The 26,549-nt window shown below is 35.0% G+C and overlaps 1 protein-coding gene across 2 annotated transcripts in view; it reads left to right on the top strand.

Moving 5' to 3' along the window:
- LOC150102617 (serine/threonine-protein kinase VRK1-like) overlaps positions 1-26,549 on the top strand; it is a 254,789-nt gene that overhangs the window by 187,122 nt on the left and 41,118 nt on the right. For both annotated transcript variants that reach the window (XM_090398681.1, XM_090398682.1), the window contains exons 9-11: positions 7,578-7,698; positions 17,542-17,600; positions 17,693-17,874. In XM_090398681.1, coding sequence (XP_090254807.1) covers positions 7,578-7,698; positions 17,542-17,600; positions 17,693-17,874 — 362 coding nt within the window. The remainder of the gene's footprint in view (positions 1-7,577; positions 7,699-17,541; positions 17,601-17,692; positions 17,875-26,549) is intronic.

Raw genomic sequence — 26,549 nt, forward strand, 5'->3', positions numbered from 1 at the left:
TAGTCCCTGGCTGACTCTGAAGGAAACATTGATTAACCAAGGAGGTGAAATTTTCTACAAGGATAAAAAAAAAATAAATCAGAACTCTGGACTCTTCAGCACATCCATCAACAGGAATGAAGGCTCTTTGCTTAACATCATGAAGAAATATCTTTTGCATATGCATTACCTTTGTGGAATATTCTAAGAAATATGGCAGCTATAGTAATAGGTCGGTATTGAGACAGATAATAGCATTTGATTTTTTTAGGGATGAAAAAATGGTCTTTGACTTTTTAACCAATGGAGGAAAATGATCAATAAACAAGAATAGGTTCAACATGTCCTGTAGGATCTTAAGAGGAATATTCTTCAACTTAATTGCAGTAACACCATCAGGAGCAGAAGAATTTTTCAGAAAGGCAGCTTTAATTTCTGATTAATTTATCATATAATAAACACAATCTGAATGCAGTGGAGAACAATCAACGCTATTAGACTGAAATATGGGGTATTGAAGCTGTGAATACTTGGTTCCAAAATGCTGCAAAATCTGAAAACCAGTCAGAAGATGATTAACTTTTCCTTCCAATATTAATCTTGCCAACACACCTCTATTTTGCCTATACATATCCTGCTTACGATAATATTTCTCTTCTCCTTTTACAAGAGGACATCTCACTGCTATCCATAAGGATTAACCTGCCGAGTACCTGCTGGACCCCCCCCCCCCTTTTTTTTTTTTTTTTTTTTTGACAAAAGACTTGTTTAATATAATTATTTACAAGAAGAACAACAAAATTTTGATTAAACAATCATCATCAAAATCCTGCTATGTACCCTCAAGGGGTGTACAGGATATGATAGTACTACATGAAAAATTTACATCATTACTAACTTCCTATCTACAATTTTCCTCCATATCAGTCTGTTACTTGTCAAGACTCTAACATTACCAGATCTTATATTTCTATCATCTAATGCACTTTGTACCATATCAATCCACCTATATCTTGGTCTTTCTCTGGGTCGTTTTCCTGCCAATTTGGCAGAGAAAACTTGTTTTGCTAATCTTTCCTCGCCCATTCTGTTTAAGTGACCATAACCATACCACCTGAGATTAGCTCTGCTAACGCATTCCTGGATGCTGACAATGTCAAGTTCTTTCCTAATATTCTTGTTTTTAATATGATATTGCCATTGATGCCATCTGCTCACACCTCTAATCTTTTTCAGAACTCTCATATCTGCGGTCTCTAGCCTTTGGTCAAGTGTTTTACTTCTGACCCAGCTCACAGATCCATAAGTTAAAACTGGTTTGAACACTGTCTTGTATACAGCTAATTTAGTGTTCCGATTTATTCAATTGACTTCCCACCATACCAGCTTTGTTGATTCTGTTGTCTATTTCCATATTTAATTTACCATCTTCACTAAAAATTGTGCATAAGTAGCTGAAATGCTTTACTTGTTCCACAGGTTCTCCATTCACAACACAGTTGACATTTTCAGTAATTCTGCCTATTTTCATTGTCTTTATCTTTTTATTCCTGACCTTCATACCATATCTATTACCACAGTTATTCTTAGTCAGAGAATCTTGCAGACTTGTAGTGGATTTATTTAGAAGTATAACATCGTCTGCATAAAGCAAAGAACTGACATTAACATCTCCAATTTTGATATCATGTTTAATACCAGTTTCCTTCATAATGTGATCCATATAGATAATGAATAACAGAGGGGATAATGTACATCCTTGTTTCACACCAGATTTAACATTAAACCATCTTCCTGTACTTCCTTCAATTCTGACTGCTGACTTACAACTCAAATAAAGACTAAGTATTGCTTGATATAATGCCCCATTGATACCATATAACTGTAGCGTATTGAATGGCTTCTTCCTTGGCACCTTGTCATATGCCTTTTCCAAATCGACAAAACTTAAATACAGATCTTTGTTATATTCCCATGATTTCTCCACTTTTTGTTGTAAAGTGAAGATCTGATCCTGACAACCTCTATTTGTTCTGAATCCAGCTTATTCTTCACCAAGCTTTTCTTCCACACTTCTTCTCAACTGTTTCTCAAGTATACTTGTATATATCTTACCAGGAACACTCAATAGGGATATACCTCTGTAATTCTCACATTCAGTTTTATTTCCCTTTTTATATATGGGTACTATGAGAGCTCTATCCAATCATTGGGAATTCATCCCTCTGTCCTGGCATTCTGAACTATGCAATGCAGCCATTGGAAGACTTTTATACCACCATACTTCAGCATTTCTGGTCGAATATCATCTACTCCTGCTGCCTATCCACATTTCAAGCCTTTGATGGCTTTTTCTACTTCAAGTATGGATATGTATTCCTGACTGCATACCTGGTCAGTGTTTTTTATCACTGTGTTGTCATCACTGCTTGTTTCATTTTCAAAGTAATTATTCCATACTTCAAGGATATCTTTTCTCCCGTTTTCATTTCACCTTTATCATCTCTAACTCCTTTTACAGCACTCTTTCCTCCATTTTTAAGCTTCTTCAACAATCTCCAGAATATCTTACCACCTTCTTGATATTTATTTTCTATGTTCTTGCCAAAGTCCTCCCATGACTTTTGTTTAGCTAATTTTACACACTGTTTAGTTGTCTTACATTTGTCTCTGTATTCTCTAAGAGCACAAGCTGACTTATTTGACAGGAACTTTTGATATGCTTTCTTCTTTTCCTTCACTGCCTCTTTAACTCCCCGTGTCCACAATGGAGTTCTAATTTTTCTAGCCTTGCAGACAACTTCACCACATGTCTCTCTAGCTGAATCAATCAGGGTTTTCTTCAAGGCTTGCCACTGAATCTCCAAGATTTGGTTTCTGTTCTTAAAACTCTTTCATTTTTCCTTCAATAATCTTTGTGTATTTTAGTCTACAGTTCACATCTGAAAGCTGCTCAACTTTTATTCGCTTTAAAACTTTCTTACATGTCATTCTTTTCAATATGAAATTCAATTTTATCCTGCTCAAGACTAAATAGTGATCACTTCCAATTTCAAATCCTCTGTACACTCTGGTGTCCTGCACCAGGGAGAGAACATCACTATCAACAATAACATAGTCAATGAGACTTTTCTTATTCTTTGCCTCTTCTCTCCATGTGAATTTGTGCACATTTTTATGTTGGAACATGGTGTTAGTAATAACCAGTCCATGTCCTGAGCAGAAATCGAACAGGTATTTGTCATTATTATTAGATTTGCTCTTTTCTCCAAATTTTCCCAAAATATTTTTGTATGTCTGACAATCATTTCCTACTCTGCTATTTAGATCCCCAACAAGGACCAACTTTTCCTTTTTTATTGTGTCAGTAGCTTTCTTTAGACCATCAAAAAATTCCTCCACTTCTACCCTAGTAGAACCTTCTGTGGGACCATAGGCACAAATAAGTCTCATTGTCCAGTTCCCCCATTCTGATATTTTCTCACATCACTCTACTTGACACTGCCTGCCATTCAAGAAGATGAGCCTCGTATTTTGTGTTGAATACTATGGCTACACCTTCTTTTCGTTGATTGTCATTGCCTGAATATTACATTTTGTATTTATTGCTCAGAAAGATCTCACCAGTTTTTGTCTTTTTTGTTTCAGTCACCCCTATTATGTTGATCTGGTACTTATCTAATTCCTCCGCTAGCTCCATTTTTTTGCCATTCGGGCTTCTTATGTTGATAGTACCGATCTTTAGATCTAGTGATGTTGAATTGGGGTGTGTCTTCAGATTTGTTCCAGTAGCTGGATTTTTGCTGTTCGCCCTGGTTCCCTGGCAAAAGCTTTAGAATTAATATCCTTATGGACTGAAACAAATAAGATTCTAAAGAAGTTTAATTTAAAGAATATGTATTTATAGAGATTAGTTTTGGTTCATTACTAAATTGATAAATAAATCATTTAACATTATCTTAACTAATGATCTATAACTTTCTGGTTATCTGTGTGATTTAATTGCATTGATGGATCTATAAGGTAGAACAGATGAAAGAGCCGTATTGATGTTTCGCTCACCTGTAGTAGTAGTAGTAGTAGTAGGTCAACTTCCCCTTGAAGCAAGAACTTACTGCTCTCTGGAGTCTGTCTTCACCTTGGCCTACAGAGATAAGAGCATTAGCCTTGGTTGGATGTTGAGATGATTGATGAACACCCAGGCCTCAAATAGAGGAGAAAGAACAAGAGCAGTAAGAATATGGAAATGGACCTTGGTCACATTTCCGTATTCTAACAATGGTGTTTTCTGCAATATTACCTAATACAGGAAAGTTTCTTTTTAATACTTGTTTCCAGTGCAGTGAGCAATAAACCAGTCAGGGTGCTAACCGTGATAGGAGGAAATAGTATGTACAATTGACTGGACGAAGCCAGACCATGAGAGGGTGATACTCTGAATTTGTTTATCGTCAAGGATGGTATGAAGCAACTTTTTGGCCAAAATCAACAGTCGACACCTAAGAACACAATTTACCACAGGCTTGGTTCTCTCTTAATCCTGAATATCAAACTTGCACACGTGTCAGAAAAATTAAGATCTCTATTTACAGAAAATCCACACACACCAACAGATACTTTCATGTGCAATCTCTTCATTACCCATACCAAAAGCTTGGTACTGTTTCTACATTAGAAACAGTATTAACAACCTTACATTAGCACATAGGGTGCTTAAGGATCAGAGCTGTATAACTGAGAGGAGACCTCCACATAGCCTTTAAAGGAATGCAGAGAACTGACCAGGGCTTCTGACCTAATGTCCAATCCGCACTTTTTGGTGCACCGTGTTGGGTATCTACCTGGATACTGAACGAACGAGAATGGGCTGCCAATTTGGGATTTAGCCGACCAAATTGTATTCTTATTGGCTTAAACCAATATACAAATGATGGTACAACATGACAAACTTTCATGCCGGCTGGGGCCTCGCCCAGTTAAACAAGGCCCCCATTGTTTTCTCCAGGCCGAACAGTGAAAAGTCAGCTACTGGGACAAATCTGAAAGCACACCACAACTCAACATCACCAGAGTTAAAGATCGGCACTATCAACATAAGAACCCTGAATGGCAAAGAAATGGAACTGGCTGAGGAATTAGTTAAGTACCAGATCGACATAATAGGGGTGACTGAAACAAAAAAACTGGTGAGATCTATCTGAGCAATAAATACAAGATGTTATATTCAGGCAATGACAATAATGGAAAGATTAGCAAAACAAGTGTTCTCTGCCAGGTTGGCAGGAAAACGACCCAGAGGAAGACCAAGATATAGGTGGATTGATACGGTACAAAGTGCCTTAGACGATAGAAATATAAGATCTGATAATATTGGAGTCTTGACAAGTAACAGACTGATCTGGAGGAAAATTGTAGATAGGAAGTTAGTAATGATGTAAATTTTTCATATAGTACTATCATATCCTGTACACCCCTTGCGGGTAAAAACCAGGAATTTGATGATGATGATGACATTAGCACATTGCTAAATGTGCTCACTCCCCTCCTCAGTGATCATCATTATCCATCCCAAAAGCTTGGTATTATTTCTACATTAGATAAACGTGCTTGCTTCCTCCTCAGTGAAGAAAAAGAATCGCCAAAGAACTGAAGTTTCTTTTAACAGTTCCTTTCAGAAGAATAGTTATCATAAGCAGACTATTAATAAGCTCCTCTTTAATCTACCTGTTCACCATATTGAAGATAATGATGTAAAAGGTTTTATATCTCATCTGTCTATCAGCTCCTTTTCACCAAAGTTAGCCAAATTCTCAAAAAATATAAAATCCACACATCTCTCACTCCTATAACCAAATTCTGTTCCTTTCTTCTTTTTATTGATCAAATGGAAAAATCCATTTAACTACTTAGAGGAGCGTCTGGGAAAGACATATATTGTAGAACTAGAGCCACTGCTCTTTCTAATTACGTTCTTAATTTTGTTAACCCTGATGAAGAAGATTCTGTAATTCACCCTGTGATCTGGAATAAATCAGAAAACATTTTCAGTATCTATGATGAGCTGAGAGAAGAATTGTTGAATCAGAAATTGTCCTCAATCCGGTCCACCTTAATACTAACCTGAGCTTTAATCTCTGATTGTTACTCCCCAGCCATCCAGTATTGGTGTATGCAAGATCATACCCACCTGAACATGCTCAACAATACTTTGGGGTCCAGAACACCTTCAAATATCAGCAATCCGTTTATAAACTTAACATAAAACAGAAACATAATTTTTGTTTCTGTTTTATGTTAAGTAATAATTTATGTTTCTAATCTCATGTTTAGCACCCGATGAAGTCTTCTAGGAAGACAAAACTAGTCGTGCATTCAAAATAATAAATAGTTTTTTCTATTTTGTTATCCTTCATCTTTTAGTCATTTGAGTTTCTTTATTACACACGTGCACACACATACAATACTTTAAATATTTGTTTTTCCTTCCATTTTCTTTCCATTTCAATCATCTCATATGAACAATGTTACACTACCTTTTTTCCCCTTTTTGTCTAAAACAGTTTTTTCCCAAAGTGTGATATGTGTAGGATACATGAAAGGTCTTTAGGTGGTATACAACACTTTTTGTTAAAAATTTTTATTTTATGTTATTTATTTATTTTTAATAATATTCTTATTAAAATTCTTATTTTAATATTCTTTCTATATCACTGCCTTTTTTTCTTTTTTTTTTATAAGTGTTTTCTAAAAGTGGTATGTGTAGTGTGCATGAAAGGTCTTAGGTGATACAACACTTTTTGTTAAAATTTTTGATTATTTTTTATATAAATATATTTTCCCTGTATTGTCACAGATAAATGTAGTTCTATTCTGTATTTTTCAATAATTAAAAAATCTAAAGGAATTAGTTAAAGAAGTGTCTCTTGGCATGTATTAACTGACCTAAATTAAGGCCATGTCAGGTTGATGCCAGGATTGCATCCCGGCCTTGTGATTCGAACTGTTTGCATTAAAAGTTTAAATTCACATTGTTTGAACTCTGGAAAATTTCTGAATCATTTGTATCTTAAATTGTAACAGTCCTCAATAATGGTTACACCACCCATGCATATTTAATCATGTGTGTCACAAGTCGTCTCCTTGATGTGGAGCATCATTTGTATTAAAAATAACAAATGTAGAACCAGATTTCAGAAAACTATGTTCTTTCCAGCAGAAACTATTTCATTAATTTTTCACTGTTTCTACTATATGTACATTGGATTCCTATAACTAAAAATGTATTTAATAATTAAAAAAATGGTTTCACTTGTGTGTAATTTATTATAATGAAAACATTAAAAAAAATACTTTTCTAATTATTTGGGTTTGAATGAAATATATTGTCTCCCAAATTGTCTTTGCCTGTTAGAGGTATGGCGGTGTTACTTAAATTTTAAAAGGGTGTTGGGAAACACTGGTCTAAAACATGACATATGTAAAGGGTCACGTTTGAGGGATATGGATCACAGCTGCAGTTGGAATTCAAAATCCAGATTTAATGGATTTGAGTCAAGAAAGAAACTGAACTTTATGCTACTTTTTTTTTAATCGTACAGCACATTCAAGACGAGGAGATTTGGAAATATTAGGTTATAACATGCTTCAATGGCTTTGTGGGCGTTTGCCATGGGAAGACTATCTCAAAGATCCAGAAAAGGTCAGCCAACTAAAGAATATGTAAGTAAAGTTTCAAGTTAATTAGTAAATTAATTTTGCCATTATATGAAATGGATACCTTTTTTCCAAATAAGAATTCTGTTTTTTTTTTTTTTTTTTTTTTTTTTTGTTTTAAGAAGAGAGCCTAGGGACAGCTTAATTTGATTTCATTAATTTTAGTATTAAGACTCTTATTTCAGATGATCTGCCAGAACACATGGTTTCTTTAAAATTAACACAAATGAAACAATACTCACATCTGGCTGTATCCTAAAACAGGTGGTAAACTAGTTGCCGAGATCTTTGTTAGTTTACTACTGGTCTGAAGGGTAAAGTAAGTGGAAAATACCTGTGTATGTATGGTATGTGTGGGTGCACGCATGTACACACAACAGAAAACCCTTCACTTCTTGACAAAGGTATTGTTTTAAATTTATGTTAGAATAAATACCACAACCAGCATCAGAAAGGATAATAAAAACTGAAATTCTAAATACAGTAATACCCTGCCTTAAAATGCTTCACTTTACAACGATCCAATCATAATGCTTTTCACTTATTACCAGTCTCCATTTATAAGATGTTGTAAGGTTTAGGACATAATGTTGCCATGAGTCAAAACACATGCAATATTCATGAACTCAATTTATTTTTATATCATTGCTCACTACATCTATGTGTTTTGCTTTGAAATATAAACTATTTATAACTATTATTTATTTGCTATTATTGTTGCCTTGGTTAATATATTGGGACCTCATATTGCAGGCACGAGCGAGACCTGGCTATTAGAAGTTGACGTACTAACTGGTATCGAGTGCAAAGGGTACAGTATTTTTAGGAAGAATACACAGGATAGAGAGAAGGGGGTGCTGCTGCTAATGATATCAGATGACTTGAATCCAATTAGAGATGAGACCTATGATTGCAATACTAATAACATTTTTCATGTGGCAGTCAGTTTGAAACCATCTAGTGTGAGGTAGAGTCTAACAAGATTAAATACATAGTGGGGGTGTTACAGACCTAGTGGATTGGTTGCAAGTGACAAAGAAATGTACAACCAAATAAATACAATAGGTGCAAAAAGAGTAATCATAATTGAGGATGTTAATTATCCAAACATTGATTGGGTAGCTATGAAATCTCATGAGAAGAATGAAACTGAATTTATTGAGCTGTTGCAAGACTTCCTTAAGCAGCATGTGACAGATTAAACTTGAGGTCAAAGAGTATTAGATTTTATTACAGTGTCAGAGAGTGTTTCAGTTAAACGTAATTATTCTACTTCCAGATGGTGACAGTGAACATGTGGTACTCACTTGGGAAATGCCTAAGTTTATGAATGCTCCATTCAGAAAAGGTTACATGTTGAACTACAAAGCAGGAAATTATGATCACCTGAGGAGTATGCTGGATTCTGCACCATGTTATCAGTTGCTAGATGGGAAGGATATCAAAAGCGCGTGGGAAGTGTTTAAAAATTACTTAAATGATGCAATATCAGAACGTGTCCCTAGAGTTCAATGAATAAATAGTCAGAGTGTAATCTAATTAAGCAAGAGATTCGTAAGAAAAAGATGATGTGGAAGGAATACCATGTGCATAAGAATGGTGCCAGTTATGATCTTCAGGCCAAAACACAACTGTTGTATGGGAAGCTGTCTGAGTATGAAAAGAAACTGGCTGTGGAAGTTAAAGACAACCCAAAAGAATTCTGTTGTTATGCTGCAAGTAAAAGAAAGAATGAATTTGAAAGAATAGGTCTATTGAATGCAGATGGTATGCAGAAGTGATTGTTCAACTAATTAGTATCCGTTTTGCTAAAAGCTATCAGCCTGGTATTTGCAACATTGAACTCTCCACTACCTCCTCACTGTATGAGGACGAAGTTCTAGAGCTGTTACACAAACTGATGGGATATAATCACTGATGCTAAAAGAGTGTTCAGCTGAACTAACTATTTCTCTGACCAGGATATATAATTAGAATCACAGAAGAAAAGACTTTGGAAAGGAGTGGAAAGAATATAAGATAATTCTATTGCACAAGGGTGGAGCAAACACCTATGTATCCAACTGTCAACCAATCAGTATCTCAGAAGTGATGGTGGTAATGATTTTGTAAAAGTTGGTTAGGGCTCCAATTGAGAAATGGGTTAACAGAGAATCTGTACTTTGCAATGAATGGCATGGGATTACTTATGTGGTCATGCTTTAGCAACTTGCTCACATTCTATAATAATGTTACCACTGGGTTAGACAAAGAAGAATAGATACACCATGATACTTTTGGATTTTGTTAAGGCTTTTGACAGAATACACCATTGAAGACTGCTGCATAAATTGGTGAATGTGGGATTGGATCATAAACTATTGACATGGATAACAGGATGGCTGACTGATAGATATCAAAAAGTTGTATATGGGGGTGTGAGTCTGCACAATTTAAGGTAACCAGTGGTGTATCACTGGGGGTGCTTAAGGGTCAAAGCTGTATAACTGAGAGGAGACCTCCACATAGCCTTTAAAGGAATGCGGAGAACCAACCAGGGCTTCTGACCTAATGTCCAATCCTCACCTTCTCATGGTGCACCCTGTTGGGTATCTACTTGGATACTGAACGAACAAGGATGGGCTGGCAATTTGGGATTTAGCCGACCAAATTGTATTCTTATTGGTTAAACCAAAATAAAAAATGATGGTACAACATGACAAAATTTCATGCCGGCTGGGGCGTTGCCCGGTTAAACAAGGCCCCCCGTTGTTTTCGCCAGGGAACCAGGGCGAACAGCGAAAAGTCAGCTACTGGAACAAATCTGAAAACAAACCCCAACTCAACATCACCATAGTTAAAGATTGGTACTATCAATGTAAGAAGCCTGAATGGCAAAGAAATGGAGCTAGCTGAGGAATTAGATAAGTACCAGATCAACATAATAGGGGTGACTGAAACAAAAAAAAGACAAAAACTGGTGAGATCTTTCTGAGCAATAAATACAAAATGTTATATTCCGGCAATGACAATCAAGGAAAAGAAGGAGTAGCCATAGTATTCAACACAAAATATGTGGCTAATCTTCTTGAATGGCAGTCAGTCTCAAGTAGAGTGATGTGGACAAATATGAGAATGGGGAACTGGACAATAAGACATTTGTACCTATGGTCCCACAGAAGGTTCTACTAAGGTAGAAGTTGAGGAATTTTTTGAGGCTTTAGAAAAAGCAACTGGCACAATGAAAAAGGAAAAGTTGGTCCTTGTTGGGGATCTAAATAGCAGAGTAGGAAATGATTGTGAGATATACAAAAATATTTTGGGAAAATTTGGAGAAAAGAGCAAAGCTAATAATAATGACAAATATCTGTTGAATTTCTGCTCAGGACATGGACTGGTTATTATTAACATCGTGTTCCAACATAAAAATGTGCACAAATTCACATGAAGAGAGGAGGCTAGGAATAAATAAAGTCTCATTGACTATGTTATTGTTGATAGTGATGTTTTCTCCCTGGTGCAGGACACCAGAGTGTACAGAGGATTTGAAATTGGAAGTGATCACCATTTAGTCTTGAGGAGGATAAAATTGAATTTCATATTGAAAATAATCACATGTAAGAAAGTTTTAAAGCGAATAAAAGTTGAGCAGCTTTCAGATGTGAACTGTAGACTAAAATACACAAAGGTTATTGAAGAAAAAATGAAAGAGTTTGAGAACAGCAACCAAACCTTGGAGATTCAGTGGCAAACTCTGAAGAAAACATTGATTGATTCTGTCAGAGAGGCATGTGGTGAGGTTGTCTGCAAATATAAAAAAATCAGAACTCCCTGGTGTACACAGGAAGTTAAAGAGGCAGTAAAGGAAAAGAAGAAAGCATATCAAAAGTTCCTGTCAAATAAGTCATCTTGTGCTCTTAGAGAATATAGAGACAAATGCAAGAATGCTAAACACTGTGTAAAACTAGCTAAACAAAAGTCATGGGAGGACTTTGGCAAGAATATATAAAATAAATATCAAGAAGATGGTAAGATATTCTGGAGATTGTTGAAGAAGCTTAAAAATGGAGGAAAGAGTGCTGTAAAAGGAGTTAGAGATGATAAAGGTGACATGAAAACAGGAGAAAAAGATATCCTTGAAGTATGGAGTAATTACTTTGAAAAACTGCTAAATAAAACAGCAGTGATGACAGCACATTGGTAAAAAGCCAATGGTCATCACTGCTGTCAACCTGAAAGTAGAAAAAGCCATCAAAGGCTTGAAATGTGGAAAGGCAGCAGGAGAATGATATTCGACCAGAAATGCTGAAGTATGGTGGTATAAGAGTCTTACAGTGGCTGCACTGCATAGTCTAGAAAACCTGGACAGATTGATGAATTCCCGATGATTGGAGTAGAGCTCTCATAGTACCCATATATAAAAAGGGAAATAAAACTGAATGTGAGAATTACAGAGGTATTTCCCTGCTGAGTGTTCCTACCAAGATCTATGCAAGTATACTTGAGAAACGGTTGAGAAGAATTGTGGAAGAAAAGCTTGGTGAAGAATAAGCTGGATTCAGGCCAAACAGAGGCTGTCAGGATCAGCTCTTCACTTTACGACAAATAATCAAGAAAGCATGGGAATATAATAAAGGTCTGTATTTAAGTTTTGTCGATTTGGAAAAGGCATATGACAAGGTGCCAAGAGAGAAGCTATTCAATACGCTGCAGTTATATGGTGTCAATGGGGCATTATATCGAGCAATACTTAGTCTTTATTTGAGTTGTAAGTCAGCAGTTAGAATAGAAGGAAGTACAGGAAGATGGTTTAATGTTAAATCTGGTGTGAGACAAGGATGTACATTATCCCCTCTGTTATTCATTATCTATATGGATCACATTATGAAGGAAACTGGTATTAAACATGATATCAAAATTGGAGATGTTAATGTCAGCTCTTTGCTTTATGCGGATGATGTTATACTTCTAAATAAATCTGCTACAAGTCTGCAAGATTCTCTAATTAAATTGAATTGCTGTTGTAATAAATATGGTATGAAAGTCAGCAATAAAAAGACAAAGAAAATGAAAATTGGCAAAATTATTGAAAATGTCAACTGTGTTGTGAATTGAGAACCTGTGGAACAAGTAAAACATTTCAGCTACTTGGGCACGATTTTACTAAAGATGGTAAATTTAATATTGAAATAGACAACAGAATCAGCAAAGCTGGTATGGTGGGAAGTCAATTGAATAAATTCATATGGAATAAGAGAGAAATTAGTCAGAACACTAAATTGGCTGTATACAAGACAGTGTTCAAACTTATTGAACCAGTTTTAACTTATTGATCCGAGAGCTGGGTCAGAAGTAAAACACTTGACCAAAGACTAGAGACCGCAGATATGAGAGTCCTGAGAAAGATTATAGGCGTGAACAGATAGCATCAATGGCAATATCATATTAAAAACGAGGATATTAGGAAAGAATTTGACATTGTCAGCATCCAGGAATGTGTTAGCAGAGCTAATCTCAGGTGGTATGGTCACTTAAACAGAATGGGCGAGGAAAGATTAGCAAAACAAGTGTTCTCTGCCAGGTTGGCAGTAAAACGACCCAGGGGAAGACCAAGATGTAGGTGGATTGATACGGTACAAAGTGCCTTAGACGATAGAAATATAAGATCTGATAATGTTGGAGTCCTGACAATTAACAGACTGATTTGGAGGAAAATTGTAGATAGGAAGTTAGTAATGATATAATTTTTTCATGTAGTACTATCATATTCTGTACACCCCTTGAGGGTACATGGCAGGAATTTGATGATGATGATGATGAGTGGTGTATCACAAGAATGTATAACTGAGAGGCGACTCCACACAGCCTTTAAAGGAATGCAGGGAACCGACCAGAGCTTCTGACCTAATGCCGAATTCTCACTTTTTCGTGGTATACCTTGTTAGGTATCTATCTGGATGCTGAACAAATGAGGATGGACTGGCAATTTGGGATTTAGCTGACCGAATTGTATTCTTATTGGCTTAAACCACAAATAAAATGATTACAACATACAAAATTTCATGCCAGCTGGGGCATTGTCCGGTTAAACAATGCCACCGTTATTATTGCCATGGAACCAGGACAAACAGCAAAATCGGTACTATCAACATAAAAAGGCTGAATGGCAAAGAAATGGAGCTAGCTAATGAATTGTAAAAGTAGTGGATCGACATAATAAGGGTGAGTGAAACAAAAAAGACAAAAACTGGTGAGATCATTCTAAGCAATAAATACAAAATGCTATATTCAGGCAATAACAATGGGGAAAAGGAGTAACTATAGTGTTCAACACTAAACAAGAAACTAATCTTCTTGAATGGCAGTCAATATGAAGTACAGTCATGTGGGCAAATATAAAAACGGAGAACTGGACAAGAGATTTATTTGTGCCTATGGTCTCACAGAAAACTCTACTAAGGTAGAAGTGGAGGAATTTTTTGAGGCTTTGGAAAAAGCAGCTGACACAATGAAAAAAGAAAAGTTGGTTCTTGTTGGGGATCTAAATAGCAGAGTAGGAAATGATTGTCAGACATAGAGTAACATTTTGGGAAAATTTGGAGAAAAGAGAAAAGCTAATAATAATGGCAAATGCCTGTTGGATTTCTGTCAGAACATGGACTAGTTATTACTAACACAGTGTTCCAACATAAAAATGTCCATAAATTCACATGGAGGGAAGAGGCAACGAATAAGAAAAGTCTCGTTGACTACGTTATTGTTGATAGTGATGTGTTTTCACTGGTACAGGACACTAGAATGCACAGAGGATTTGCAATTGGAAGTGATCACCGTGTAGTCTTGAGCAGGATAAAATTGAATTTCATATTAAGAACATGTAAGAAAGTTTTAAAATGAATAAAAGTTTAGCCTCAGATTTAAACTGCAGACTAAAATACACAAACATTATTCAAGAAAAAAAATGAAAGTGTTTGAGAACAGGAACCAAACCTTGGAGACTCAGCGGCAAGCCCTGAAGAAAACATTGATTGATTCAGCCAGAGAGGCATGTGGTTGTCTGCAAGGATAGAAAAATCAGAAGTTTGTGGTGCATGCAGGAATTAAAGAAGCAATGAAGGAAAATAAGAAAGTTAAACACTGTGTGAAACTTGCTAAACAAAAGTCATGGGAAGACTTTGGTAAGAAAATGGAAAATAAATATCAGGAAGGTGGCAAAATATTCTGGAGACTGTTGAAAAAAAAGCTCAGAAATGGAGTTAAGAATACTGTAAAAGGAATTAGAGATGATAAAGGTGACATTAAAGCCAGTGAAAATGATAGCTTTATGTATGGAATAATTATTTCCAAAAATTAATTTTACCACTGTGACAGCACAGTGGTAAAAAAACACCCAACAGGCATGCGGTCAGGAATACATATCCATACTTGTAGTAGAAAATATCATCAAAAGCCTGAAATGTGGAAAGGCAGCTAGAGTACATGATATTTGACCAGAAATGCTTAAGTAATGAGATATAAAAGTCTTGCAGCTTCCTCGCTCTTCTTTTGATAATTATGGTTTCACACCAACAGAGTTCACTTGTGAAAATACAAGTGAACTCTGTTGGTAAAATACAAATGGGGTTTCTGCCCTCTGGTTTGTACCTAGTCTCTGATGAGAACAAACAGTTTGAAGCAGATTTGTCAGGCTAGTGCACTAATAAAAGGCAAATATACAGACACCTGAGTAGATGTCTTAAGTACACTTAAGTAGTGCGAGCTAAGGCAGCACTGATGCTGAGAATTGTATTCTCATATGCTCTCGTTGATTTTTAACTTTCGAAGTTTCTCTCTTTATTTAGCTATGAAATAAGAATGAATCTTTAATATTCCCTATTTCTATTTATTTTACATCACTGTAACAAAGCTCTTGGCTCTTCTTTTTATAAATAAATTACATTTTTTATATAAAATTTGTAGGAATACTTTGAATTTATGTAACATTCACGTAACATGAATGACACTAAAATCTTATTCGTGTTAAGTGAATGTTAAATAAATTCCAAACGGCATGTTTTCTTTAGAAAATATCTTGTTTGGAATTTAAGGAAAGGAATGTTGCTTCAAAATTCGGTCTTGATAGCTCATTTGGCAAAAACTGCTACTTGTGTATTGCAGAGATTATGGATTCAGATCCTGCATAAGTTTATAAGACTTATCTTTTTTAAGGGAAAAAATTGTCCTATAGTGCTTTACCCTTATGAATCCTTTATTTCAAATTTAAGAACATAACTTGAAAGTTTCATTTTCTAGTTTCATATAAAATATAGTAATAATAAACAAACAAAAATCCTGCTGAAATGAACAGACTTCATACATAAAATATAGCAACAACATGTATAACATTTGCAATTTAGTTCATCTGTAAAGACAAAGATAGAATATCCAGTTCATAAGCTATTCCTGTGATCATCGCAGCATAAAATTATTTTAAAATATCTCATATATCGAGTAAAAAGTTACACCATGAATAAGACATTTAAAACCTGCAAAAATTATACACAAAGTATAATTTTTATCCTTTTTAAGCAATAAGGTTATATAGTTCAACTAATGTTAAGTGACTTATTTAGATGAAATATGTGTTGGTATATTGGTTGTATCTCTAATACATCATTTTCAATAATCATGCTTTTAAAAGAATTCAGATGTATATAAATTCCGGCAACTGAACTGATGAAGGAAGCATTAGTATTATATATATATATATGACATGTGTAAAGAAAAAGACACACACAAGGTTATGGTCATTTTGCCTAGATGAGAGCTAATGTCAACTGTATTTAGAGTGAGAGCTGGTTATGAAAAGGTGTGCAGTGTTGGAAGAATGATGGGGATTATCTGAAATCTTCCTTACATCATTACTAAAAGCAAACAATTTGGCTTCTCTTTCATCTTGGCCATTCCAATTAGAGAAGTGGAATCAGTCGAAATTTTGGATGTTGAAATCTCCAAGGAAGATTGTTTCACTGTTTGTGATTAGACTGTGATTAACTTTCAGAAATAGGTAATTAGGAGAGAGGTAAAGACAGCAAATGAAATCAACGAAATAAGAGCAGATTGTATAAAGGAGATTCCTGGTCTGATAATCTTGGGCATGATATATTAGAATTGACAGAAACACATCTTCCACGCTTATAGAATGTATCATATATATGAGATATTGTGGAAAATTTATGCGAGATAAATAAGTTGATAAAGTCTAAGCAAATGTTTTTACAACAGTGTTTTGTTGTTGTTGTTTTTTATCTATTTTATTTTTTGAATGTTTTTTCTGTGGGAGATTTTTTATGCTGTCTTTCTTTCATGCTAGAATATTTGGACAATTTAGGCCTCAATCCATGTATGGTATTGAAAGTTCCACCTGCAAGCTGCTATTTTGGGGATCCTTCCAGACACAACCTGGCAGAGTAAACAGTAGTAGAATAGCACGTAGAACCACATATTTGGTTCCATGTACTATTCGGTGGCTTGCTTGTGGAAACCACTTTATTGCTGGATGTCAAATGGTGGTAGTGCTTACTCCCAAGTTCACTGTTAAAGTATGTAGAGTATTCACATCAGGACCATCACCCACATTTCATGTAAGAAGAAAAGGAGTGAACAGAAATTGGAGTCCTTACTCTAAAGAGGAAAAACTTCATGCTGCCATTCAACAAGGCATTAGTGTCTCACCAGGTGATGAAAGTCATCTACCTTGTGGAAGTTTCAGGCAGATAGACAAATTACATAATTTAATTTCTGCACCCTTGTCTATAAAAACCTAAGTACTAGCTTATTATACTGTGTAAATTTTATATATAAAATTTTAATATGCTCTTTGTTTTCCAGGTATATGTCAAATATTGCCCTTCTAATGGGAAAATGTTTTCCTTCAAAGCAGTTTCCAGGTGAGCATTAGTATGTTATCTATTGATTAAGCATTTAGCTATAACTATCCATTTGTTTCACCTTTTTATTTCTTTTATTGATTATCTTATAGTGGGTATATCTCGTTATCTGAAGTTTGTTAGTGAACTGGGTTTTGATGAGGAACCAGACTATAACAAGCTTCGTCATATTTTAAAATCATCACTAAAAGAAGCTGGCTACAAAGATGATGGCAAACTTGTATACACAAACCAAGGAAGTTCCTGCCGTGTGAAAAGCTCATTACCTAGTAAGGTATGTAATAATAATTCATTAGCATTTAAAAAAAAAAAAAAAGTGAGAGAATTCTTTAGTTTTCATTTATTATATTATATAATTTTTGTCATTTAGAATTATAAAGATTTCTTTTTGCTGTTAAATGGATCATTCAGTGTCAGTCCCATGAAAGTCACGCAGTTCAGATGCTATTACTAGGTTGTTGTTGTTTCGAACTGGTCTTTTATTTGTTATTAGATCCCTTATTTAAAATGTGTGATTTCAAAAAAAAAAAATAATAAAAATTGAAATGCATGATTCAACTAAATTTAAATAGTATATTAGGTCCCTAATATAATTGAAAAAGCATTTGAAATGCATCACTACACTATCTTTACAGTTTGATTTTATATATATATGCATTGAGATTCATTTACTCGGTTGTTAAGCATATTTTTTAAAAGAATTGAATGACATAAACTGAGAGAAAAGGAAAAAAGGTTTAATAGTATCACACGACTAGTTTTGGCTTTTTACAGCCTTCTTCAGGTGTTTTTATAAAAAAAAGAAAAAACATTAAACATTGAAGATAAAAACTGTGAACAGTACAGGAAAGTCACTATACATATTTAACGTGAAAACGTTGTAGTTAACGTATTCAAAGCTGTTCCTTCGTTGGCCATATTGTTGGGTGAGTGTGTGCATATAGCATCTCGTGAGTTCCAGTATTTGATCACAGCAGAATGACAGTCTGGGAGGTTGTAACTTAAATTATTATTTAAATGTACAGGGTTGAGGATGATTTCTCTAGATTCTACAATTTTTCTCTCCAATTTGTCATGACAATAGAAAATGTTGTTAGATCTATCCCAAAGGATTGTATGACTATGGTTTTCATCATCAGAATTGACCGAAAAAAGGATATGGCTGGATTAAGCACTGGCATGTGTTCTCTTGTAAGCGATGTCCCTCCTGTGCTCCTCCATATGCAGTTCAATAGACTTTTCCATCTGGCCAAAGTATGGAATGTCGCAGTCACACCGAGATATTTTAGATTGTGATGGCTAGGCTTTGGACGGCTCACTAGAGAACGGATCTTAGAAAGCAGAGTAAATAAAGTTTTAATATTATATTTTTTGAGAACCTTGGCTAATTTTTGAGAGACTGAGCTTATGTATGTTATAGATATATTGCCTTTAACATTATTCATTTCTTCAATATGGCGATTAGGAGGATTAAAAAGGTATTTTTTAGTAATTTTTTGAGAATAACAATTCAGTCTGAAAGGAGATCTAAAAAAATTGATTTCTTTACGAAGTTCATCTGGGTCGTCAAGAAGAGAGCGAGCTCTATGTCCAAAAGTAGAAATAATTCCCAGTTTCTGATGAGAGAAATGATGGGACTGACTGTGGAGATATCTATTGGTGTGTGTAGGTTTTCTATACATTGAAATTTTAGGTTTTTCAGAAGAACAGGTCAGTTTTATCCAGATGTATAGCGACTTTCCTGTGCTGTTCACAGTTTTTATCTTCAATGTTTAAAGTTTTTTTTCTTTTTTTATAAAAACACCTGAAGAAGGCTGTAAAAAGCCGAAACTAGTCGTGTGATACTATTAAACCTTTTTCCTTTTCTCTCGGTTTATGTCATCTTTTTCACTTTAAATATTGTTTTGCCATTGATATACTAACTTCACCATCCCTCCCTATAATTTTTGTTATCAGAACTGCCGTATTTGTGGTCTTCAGTCTTTGTTCAGTTACTTGTTTCTACTGTCTGTAATTTAGCTAGTTTTGTTGGAGGTGAGGAAATGAAAGAAGGGGTAATATGATATGAAATTAATTTTGGCTTAAATTCACATCAAAATGTTTTTTTATGCTACCTTAAGCTTGGAAATAGTTGTTCATAAACTTAAGATAGGAATATTCTAGAGGTCTGAAGTAATTACTATGAATGAAAACAAGTGGTAGAACAGTTGTAGAAAAGATGCAGGGAAAAAAGCTATCAGAAACATGAAATGTGGAAAGTTAGCTGGAGTGTATTTGAAAAAATGTATGAAATGCAGCATTATAAAAGTTTTTCTCTGACTATATAATTCAGAAAGCCAGATCAGGTGATCAAATCCCAAAATAATTGCAGTAAAGTTCTCTTTTAACCATTTTATAATATAAATAGATAGTATAATTTGATAGTAAAACTGTTAGATTATTGTTCGTGTTAACTATTTAATTCCCGCTTTTTTCTATATCCAAAATTTTATGTTAATAGTCAGTTGTAGAAAGCAAGTTAACTATAATTATGTGCAATGTTTGAAAAATGCACTCATCTACTCATTCATGATGAGTGAAAATTTTTAGTTATGAATAAAAAAAAAAAATCAGAAAGTATCAAGTTGATTGTCTGTTCTATTTACATAATGCTAATTTTGTTTTATTTCATAAATGGTTTTTTTGTATACTTCCTATTTATCACATCTATTGGGTAATGATGATGTTTAGAAATACCTGTTTTGTTCAGTTATCAATGATTTCATTGTAACAAAGTACAAGTGAGAGGATAGGATTGGATACTCATGCATCATTTTATCTTATAAAGCACTAAGTCATACCACGATATAATAACTCTGAAATGGCAACATAAAATAGATACACAGCAGACAATGGTAATTAGCTTACTTCTTAGCCAGTGATGGAATGTGCAGAATTTGTTCATTGATAGTGGAGATTAAAACTTGGAAAGTTGAGAAAGAAGTATTTCTCATAGATAACACATTTATGTACATTAGCTATGCCATAAATAAAACATCTGTTTACGTCATTAATGCAAGCAGGGACGGCTCGTCTATAGGGGCTGGGCCCCACCTATATTTCTATAAGTAGCCCAATAATTGCAGTTTTAAAAAATATGTTTCTTGTAATTATTATTTTTTGATCTATTTCCAACACGTTTTATTGATTAATAAAAAAAAATACTGTAGTATTTTGCGGCAATATTGTATAATGAGACTTAGTACGGTCTCTGTGGCCAGCCATGGTTGGCCCTATTTTATACGTGTAGAACACAGGGCATGTATGAGCACGTACACTAGCAATTGTTTACGTATTTGTTACCGGATGCAATGCTTATCTTGGAGCCACTTTAGTCTGGCCCAGTCACTGTGTTGCACGTACGTACATAGCACGCGATTCTTTGATTGTGAACCATGTGCACTAGCAATCGTGTTTGTTTACCGGGCACAACGCTTATTTTGGGGCCCGTTTAGTCTGGCCCAATCACTGCGTTTGTACGTAAATGGCGTGAAATTCTTTCATTGTCTTATTATTTATTCTCATTGTTGATCTGTTTTATTGTTTAATAAAAAAAATTACTGTAGAGTTTTGTGGCAATATTGTATAATATTGCCACAAATATTGTGGCAATATTGTAAAATATTGCCACGTATAAAATAGGGCCAGCCGTGGCTGGCCCTATTTTATACGTGTAGAACACAGGGCATGTATGAGGTACGTGCAGTAGCGATCATGTTTGTTTACCAGGCGCAACGCTTATCTTGGGGCCCGTTTAGTCTAGCCCAATCACTGTGTTTGTACGTAAATAGCGTGCGATTCTTTCATTGTCTTATTATTTATACTCGTTGTTGTTCTGTTGTATTGTTTTTAGTGTGTTTAATTATTGTTGTCGTTTTTTGTTATAATTTATTTTAAAGTTTAAATTTTTATTATGTAGTACTGTCATATCCTGTACACCCCTTGAGGGTACATTGCAGGAATTTGATGATGATGATGATGATGAATTTTTATTATGTCCATAAACAATATATTTTAACTATATACAAAATCGATAGTTTATTGGAAAAATGTTTCTCGTTTTTCCAATTTTAAAAAAATTAATAGCTCAATGCATCACTGGAGTCTGACTAAACATTATTATAATAGAAATAATAACTATAAATCAATAATAGAACTACTATATAAATATAAAAAAAAATTGTTTTTGACCCCTGGCCTCACCTGTTTCTTTTGTCACCATCTGCCACTGAATGCAAGTGATAAATTTGGAATAGTTTTTGCAAAACTTTTCATAGAAATCGTTGGAAGTTTTTTCAAGTGAAAAAACTTCCAACAGTTGAAACTTTTTTATACTATAAATTAAAGATGCCAAGAAATTATATTCTTGGTTTAATCCTTTATCCAAGTGTAAGCAAATAAAGTTTGCACCTGAAGTATTTTCAAGACTGGGGCAACTCGTATGAAGAAGCTAATGACTACGCATCACTTGCCTTAGTATCCCATAATGCAAAACACATATCCTTACGGACATGTATAATGCTATGCATTATGGGAAGGGCCACTACTCAGACCAGTTTTGATCTTTATTGAGGTGAAAAAGTAAAGGGTTGCTCATCATAGGCCTAGAGTAGTTAGTATAGGGGTGCAAGAGAGCCTGGTAGTATTAGGAGAAAGAAAAGACAAATAGATAGTGTGAGAGATAGAGAAAAGGCCTCAGCCCTTTTATATCATCATATAGCCAAATGCTATCAGTTTTCCTTTTTCATCAATCTCATATAGATGAACAACCAAAAGACCAATCGAAACTAAAGCACAAAGATGACTGATACCCAGGTGGTTAGCCCCATCTGGGTTAACTGCCTTGAGTTGGCCTTCTCTGCATGAGATTGCTCTCCAGTCAGCCCTGCAATTGACTATAAGACCACATTGAATTAAGAGGATCGAACTATTTAAAAACTCATAGCAAGAATAGACAGAATTTTATCTCTCTCTCTCTCTCTCTCTCTAGTGAATATTGCATAATGTGAGTGGTCTACATCATCTACAGTAGTCATAAATTAGATATCTCCTAGAATGCTTCTTTCTAAATACAAAAATCGCCTGACTGAACAATAAAATTTCCACAAGACAATATAAAGCATTTGGATGTCATATTGAAGGTTTTCAAATCCATGTTTCTTTCTAACCTTCCATAAATGGTATTTTAATTCATTAATTATAAAAATCAAAATTCTCTTCCCATTGCTGACAGGTGATGGGTATTACCAAAAAAAAAAAAAAAAAAACCTGTTTTGTTGTGAGTAATGGAATGCCCAACACATTACATAAGCTGTTCCAAATACGCAGGGCAGCTATAGAATGTATGTTCTACTGTTTTCAATCGGTAACAGATGTCACAGATTGGATCTCCAATTAAAGTACCTCCAAGCAAGATCCCTCCTGTTAGGGTGCCCTTGGAACTTCAAGTTATGAAACAAAATATTGTTGATTCATAACTTGTCCCTATAGATGAATTCTTATTCAATTTTTGCAACAGCTCTAATACCTAATTCTCATACATCTGAGTTTCTTCATCCAGTGAAGAGGTAGCGGTGAGCTCAATGTTGTGCATACCAGGTTGATAGCTTTTACCGAAATGGGCATTCATTAGTTGAACAACCTCTTCTGCATCTGCAACCTCACGCTATCTGCATTTAGAAGAGTTATTCTTTCTTTTACTTGCAGCATATCAATAGAATTCTTGTGGGTTGTCTTTAGCACGCAGAGCCAGTTTCTTTTCACACTCAGACTTTGCTTTCTATACCATAGTTGTGACTATTCTAGCCTGCTGCTTATAATTTTCATAATGCACACGGTATTCCTTCCACATCATCCTTTTCTTACGAATCTCTTGCTTAATAAGATTACTCATCCATTTGACTCCTACCCTATTTATTCTTCGAACTCTCGGGACACACTCTGATATTGCATCATTAAAGTGTTGTTTAAATGTTTCCCATGCACTGTCAATATTCTTTCCATCCAGCAACCGAACCCATTCCAGTGAACTCAGTATACTCCTCAGTTTGTCATTATTTCCTGCTTTGTAGTTCAGCATCTAACTTTTTCTGAATGGAACATTCATAAACTTACCACTTCCCAAGTGAGTACTGCATGATCACTATCACCAACCGGAAGCAGAATAGTTATGTCTTTAACCAAAATGCCCTCTGACACTGTAATCAAATCTAACACTCTTTGACCTAGAGTTCCTTGTGTCACATGCTGCTTGAGGAAGTTGTCCCAACAGCTCAATAAATGCATTTTCATTCTTCTCATAAGATTCTACTGCTACCCAATCAATATTTGTATAATTAAAGTCTCCCATTATGATTACTCTTATTGCTCTTATCTTCTATTTGATGATGCATTTCTTCATCACTAGCAACCGATCCACCAGGTCTATAACAACACCCCTCTATGTAATTGATCTTGTTAGATTCTACCTTACACCAGATGACTTCAAAGTCATTGCCACATGAAATACTGGTGGTAGTAGTAGTAGTAGTACTACAATCCATTTTGTCCATTAGTTGACCTGTAGAGAGCAAAATACTGAACATAAGTGAAGGTGAATGTCTAAGTTGGTGTCCCAACCATCTCGGTTGGCTTTTTTTGAATTTGTTCTGTTGGGGATCTTTGCTGGCTTTCTTCAGTAATGACAGTATTAGGAATGTATCATATCTTGCCTTATATATCCTATCCTAGCATTGTTCAAAGGCCTGCTTTACTTACTTCAGAATATTGGACACTTAGTAGTCTCTTAAAAAGAATATAATTGTATTCACTCAACAGTGGGGAGTTATGAATGACATTTTTTGCCTTTCCTTACAATTTTGTGCAAACAGTCAATAATGACTGTGTACTTGTCCATTTTTCATAATCTCTAACATTTTCTACTTGTTCAAAGAATAATTCTGCTGAATCAATTCAACAATAAATGCCAGAATTATAAAGATTGGGTTAACTAATTTATTAGCTCATCTTTCACACATGATAACTGTTACCATCAGCATTTATTGTAAACTTCTGAAAATAATAGCTTAATGTATAACATTATTTTTTGCTCAGAAGTATGTACTGCCTTAGTCATTGTTGCTTCTCTAATAAGAATAATAATACAGGCAGTCCCCGGGTTACAAACAAGATACATTCCTGAGAACATCTTTAAGCTGGATTTGTACGTAACTCGGATCCCTGATGAACAGGCCATGAAAAAAAGAAAGAAAAAAAAAATCAGCTGACACCTTTTTGTTGCCATATAGGGAGTATCCTCATTCATCATTTCATCTACTCGAACCAATTCTTTTAAATTGAAAGCTATCAGATCAGTATTATTCACCTGAAATAAGAAAAGTTAATAAATTCTCATTGACACTTAATAGAAATATTTTAACAAATTTTTCTTTCTTGTTTTTATATATTTGTGTCATGCTAGTGACACCAATGTGTAAAAACCATATAAAAGCGAAAACAGAATCTTTTTTCCAAAGGATTCTGTTTAGGCTTATATGTTGATTCTCCAGCATCATATATTTTTTAAGAAAATTATTTATTAACATATTGGTTAATAAATAAACTTATTTACTTACTATCCTATATTTTGCTGAAGACCAATCGGCATCATCAGGGAAAATATACTCGTATTAGACTTGTGCACACAGCCAACTTCAGTAACAAAGATGAAGAAACTGGAGAGATACAGGAGACCTAGAGTCCTACAATTATGCCCCCTATTGGCTTCGATTGAAGGTTGTTCTTGATTGTTAGGTTGACTATCTGAGGATGAGGATTTTTCCATATGAGGAGAGTTTTACTTAGGTTGGAGTAGTTGGTAAGGGCTGCATCTGATTCCAATAAAAGTCTCTCAAACTTGAATTTACTTTGGTGGAGTAAGGTGGCTTTTTTTCAAAGGATTCTGTGCAAAGTCTCCAGGGCATGCTATCTGCTAATCCTGAGCAGCCGTAGTGGTGAAATCGGATGTAATTTTGGTGCTCTGTTATTCAGATGTTGGCTGTTCTTCCTGTTTGTCCATAATAAGAAAAGTTGCAGGGTACCAGGTAAATCCAGAGGTTTTAGCTGCTCTTTGGGGGGGGGGGGGGGGTTGATGAGGGCTGCTAGCATTTTGTGTGGTTTATAAATTCGTTTAATGGGAAGCAATTTAGGGCATTCTTTTTGAGTGTCTCCATGAAAAAGTTAGCTGGTAGAGTCCATGGCTGTACCCTCCATTGGTTTGTAGAATTTTCCTTGCAATTTGGCCATGTGGCTCGGACACACCTTACACACACTTTCCTTTCCCATTTGAACATCCAATGATCCAATTCATATAGAAAGAGAAAGTAGCAATAGTCTACCCTTCCTAGACATCCTAGTTACAAGAAAACCAAATGGATCCCTGACCTTCAAAGTTTATAGAAAACCTACACACACACACACAGGTAAAGTCTACAGAACCCTCCCCCCCCCCTTCCAAACATAGATTACAGCAAATCTATCGCCATCCCCCTGTATCTGTGGCATCTCAGAAAAGGTGGCCAAGATATTAAAAAAGCACAATCTTGAGACCATTTATAAACCACAAAAAAAAAACTCTGTGTGCTAAGGCTTAAGTGCTGTGAGGTCATGTTCGAGGTTTAATGGAATATATTCAGCACTGAGAAAGGATTAAATACTGGAAGCATTAAAATTAATGCTTCCAGTATTTTGTCTCAGCTACCGACGCATCTTCAGGAATTACAAATAACTTTTGTAACGACATACTCAAATACAATAGAATACTAAGTGAAATTTTGGTAAGTTTTATGCAACCGTATTTATTTAAATTTGGTTGATTTCTGAGTGCCACTGCAGATTCTAAAAAAGAAAGACTGCTTTTAGAATCCACCCTCA

The sequence above is a fragment of the Typopeltis vanoorti genome, chromosome 10 (genome assembly GCF_054136105.1).
Source record: "Typopeltis vanoorti isolate ZY-2024b chromosome 10, IOZ_Tvanoo_1.0, whole genome shotgun sequence".
In the NCBI taxonomy this organism is placed as follows: domain Eukaryota; kingdom Metazoa; phylum Arthropoda; class Arachnida; order Uropygi; family Thelyphonidae; genus Typopeltis; species Typopeltis vanoorti.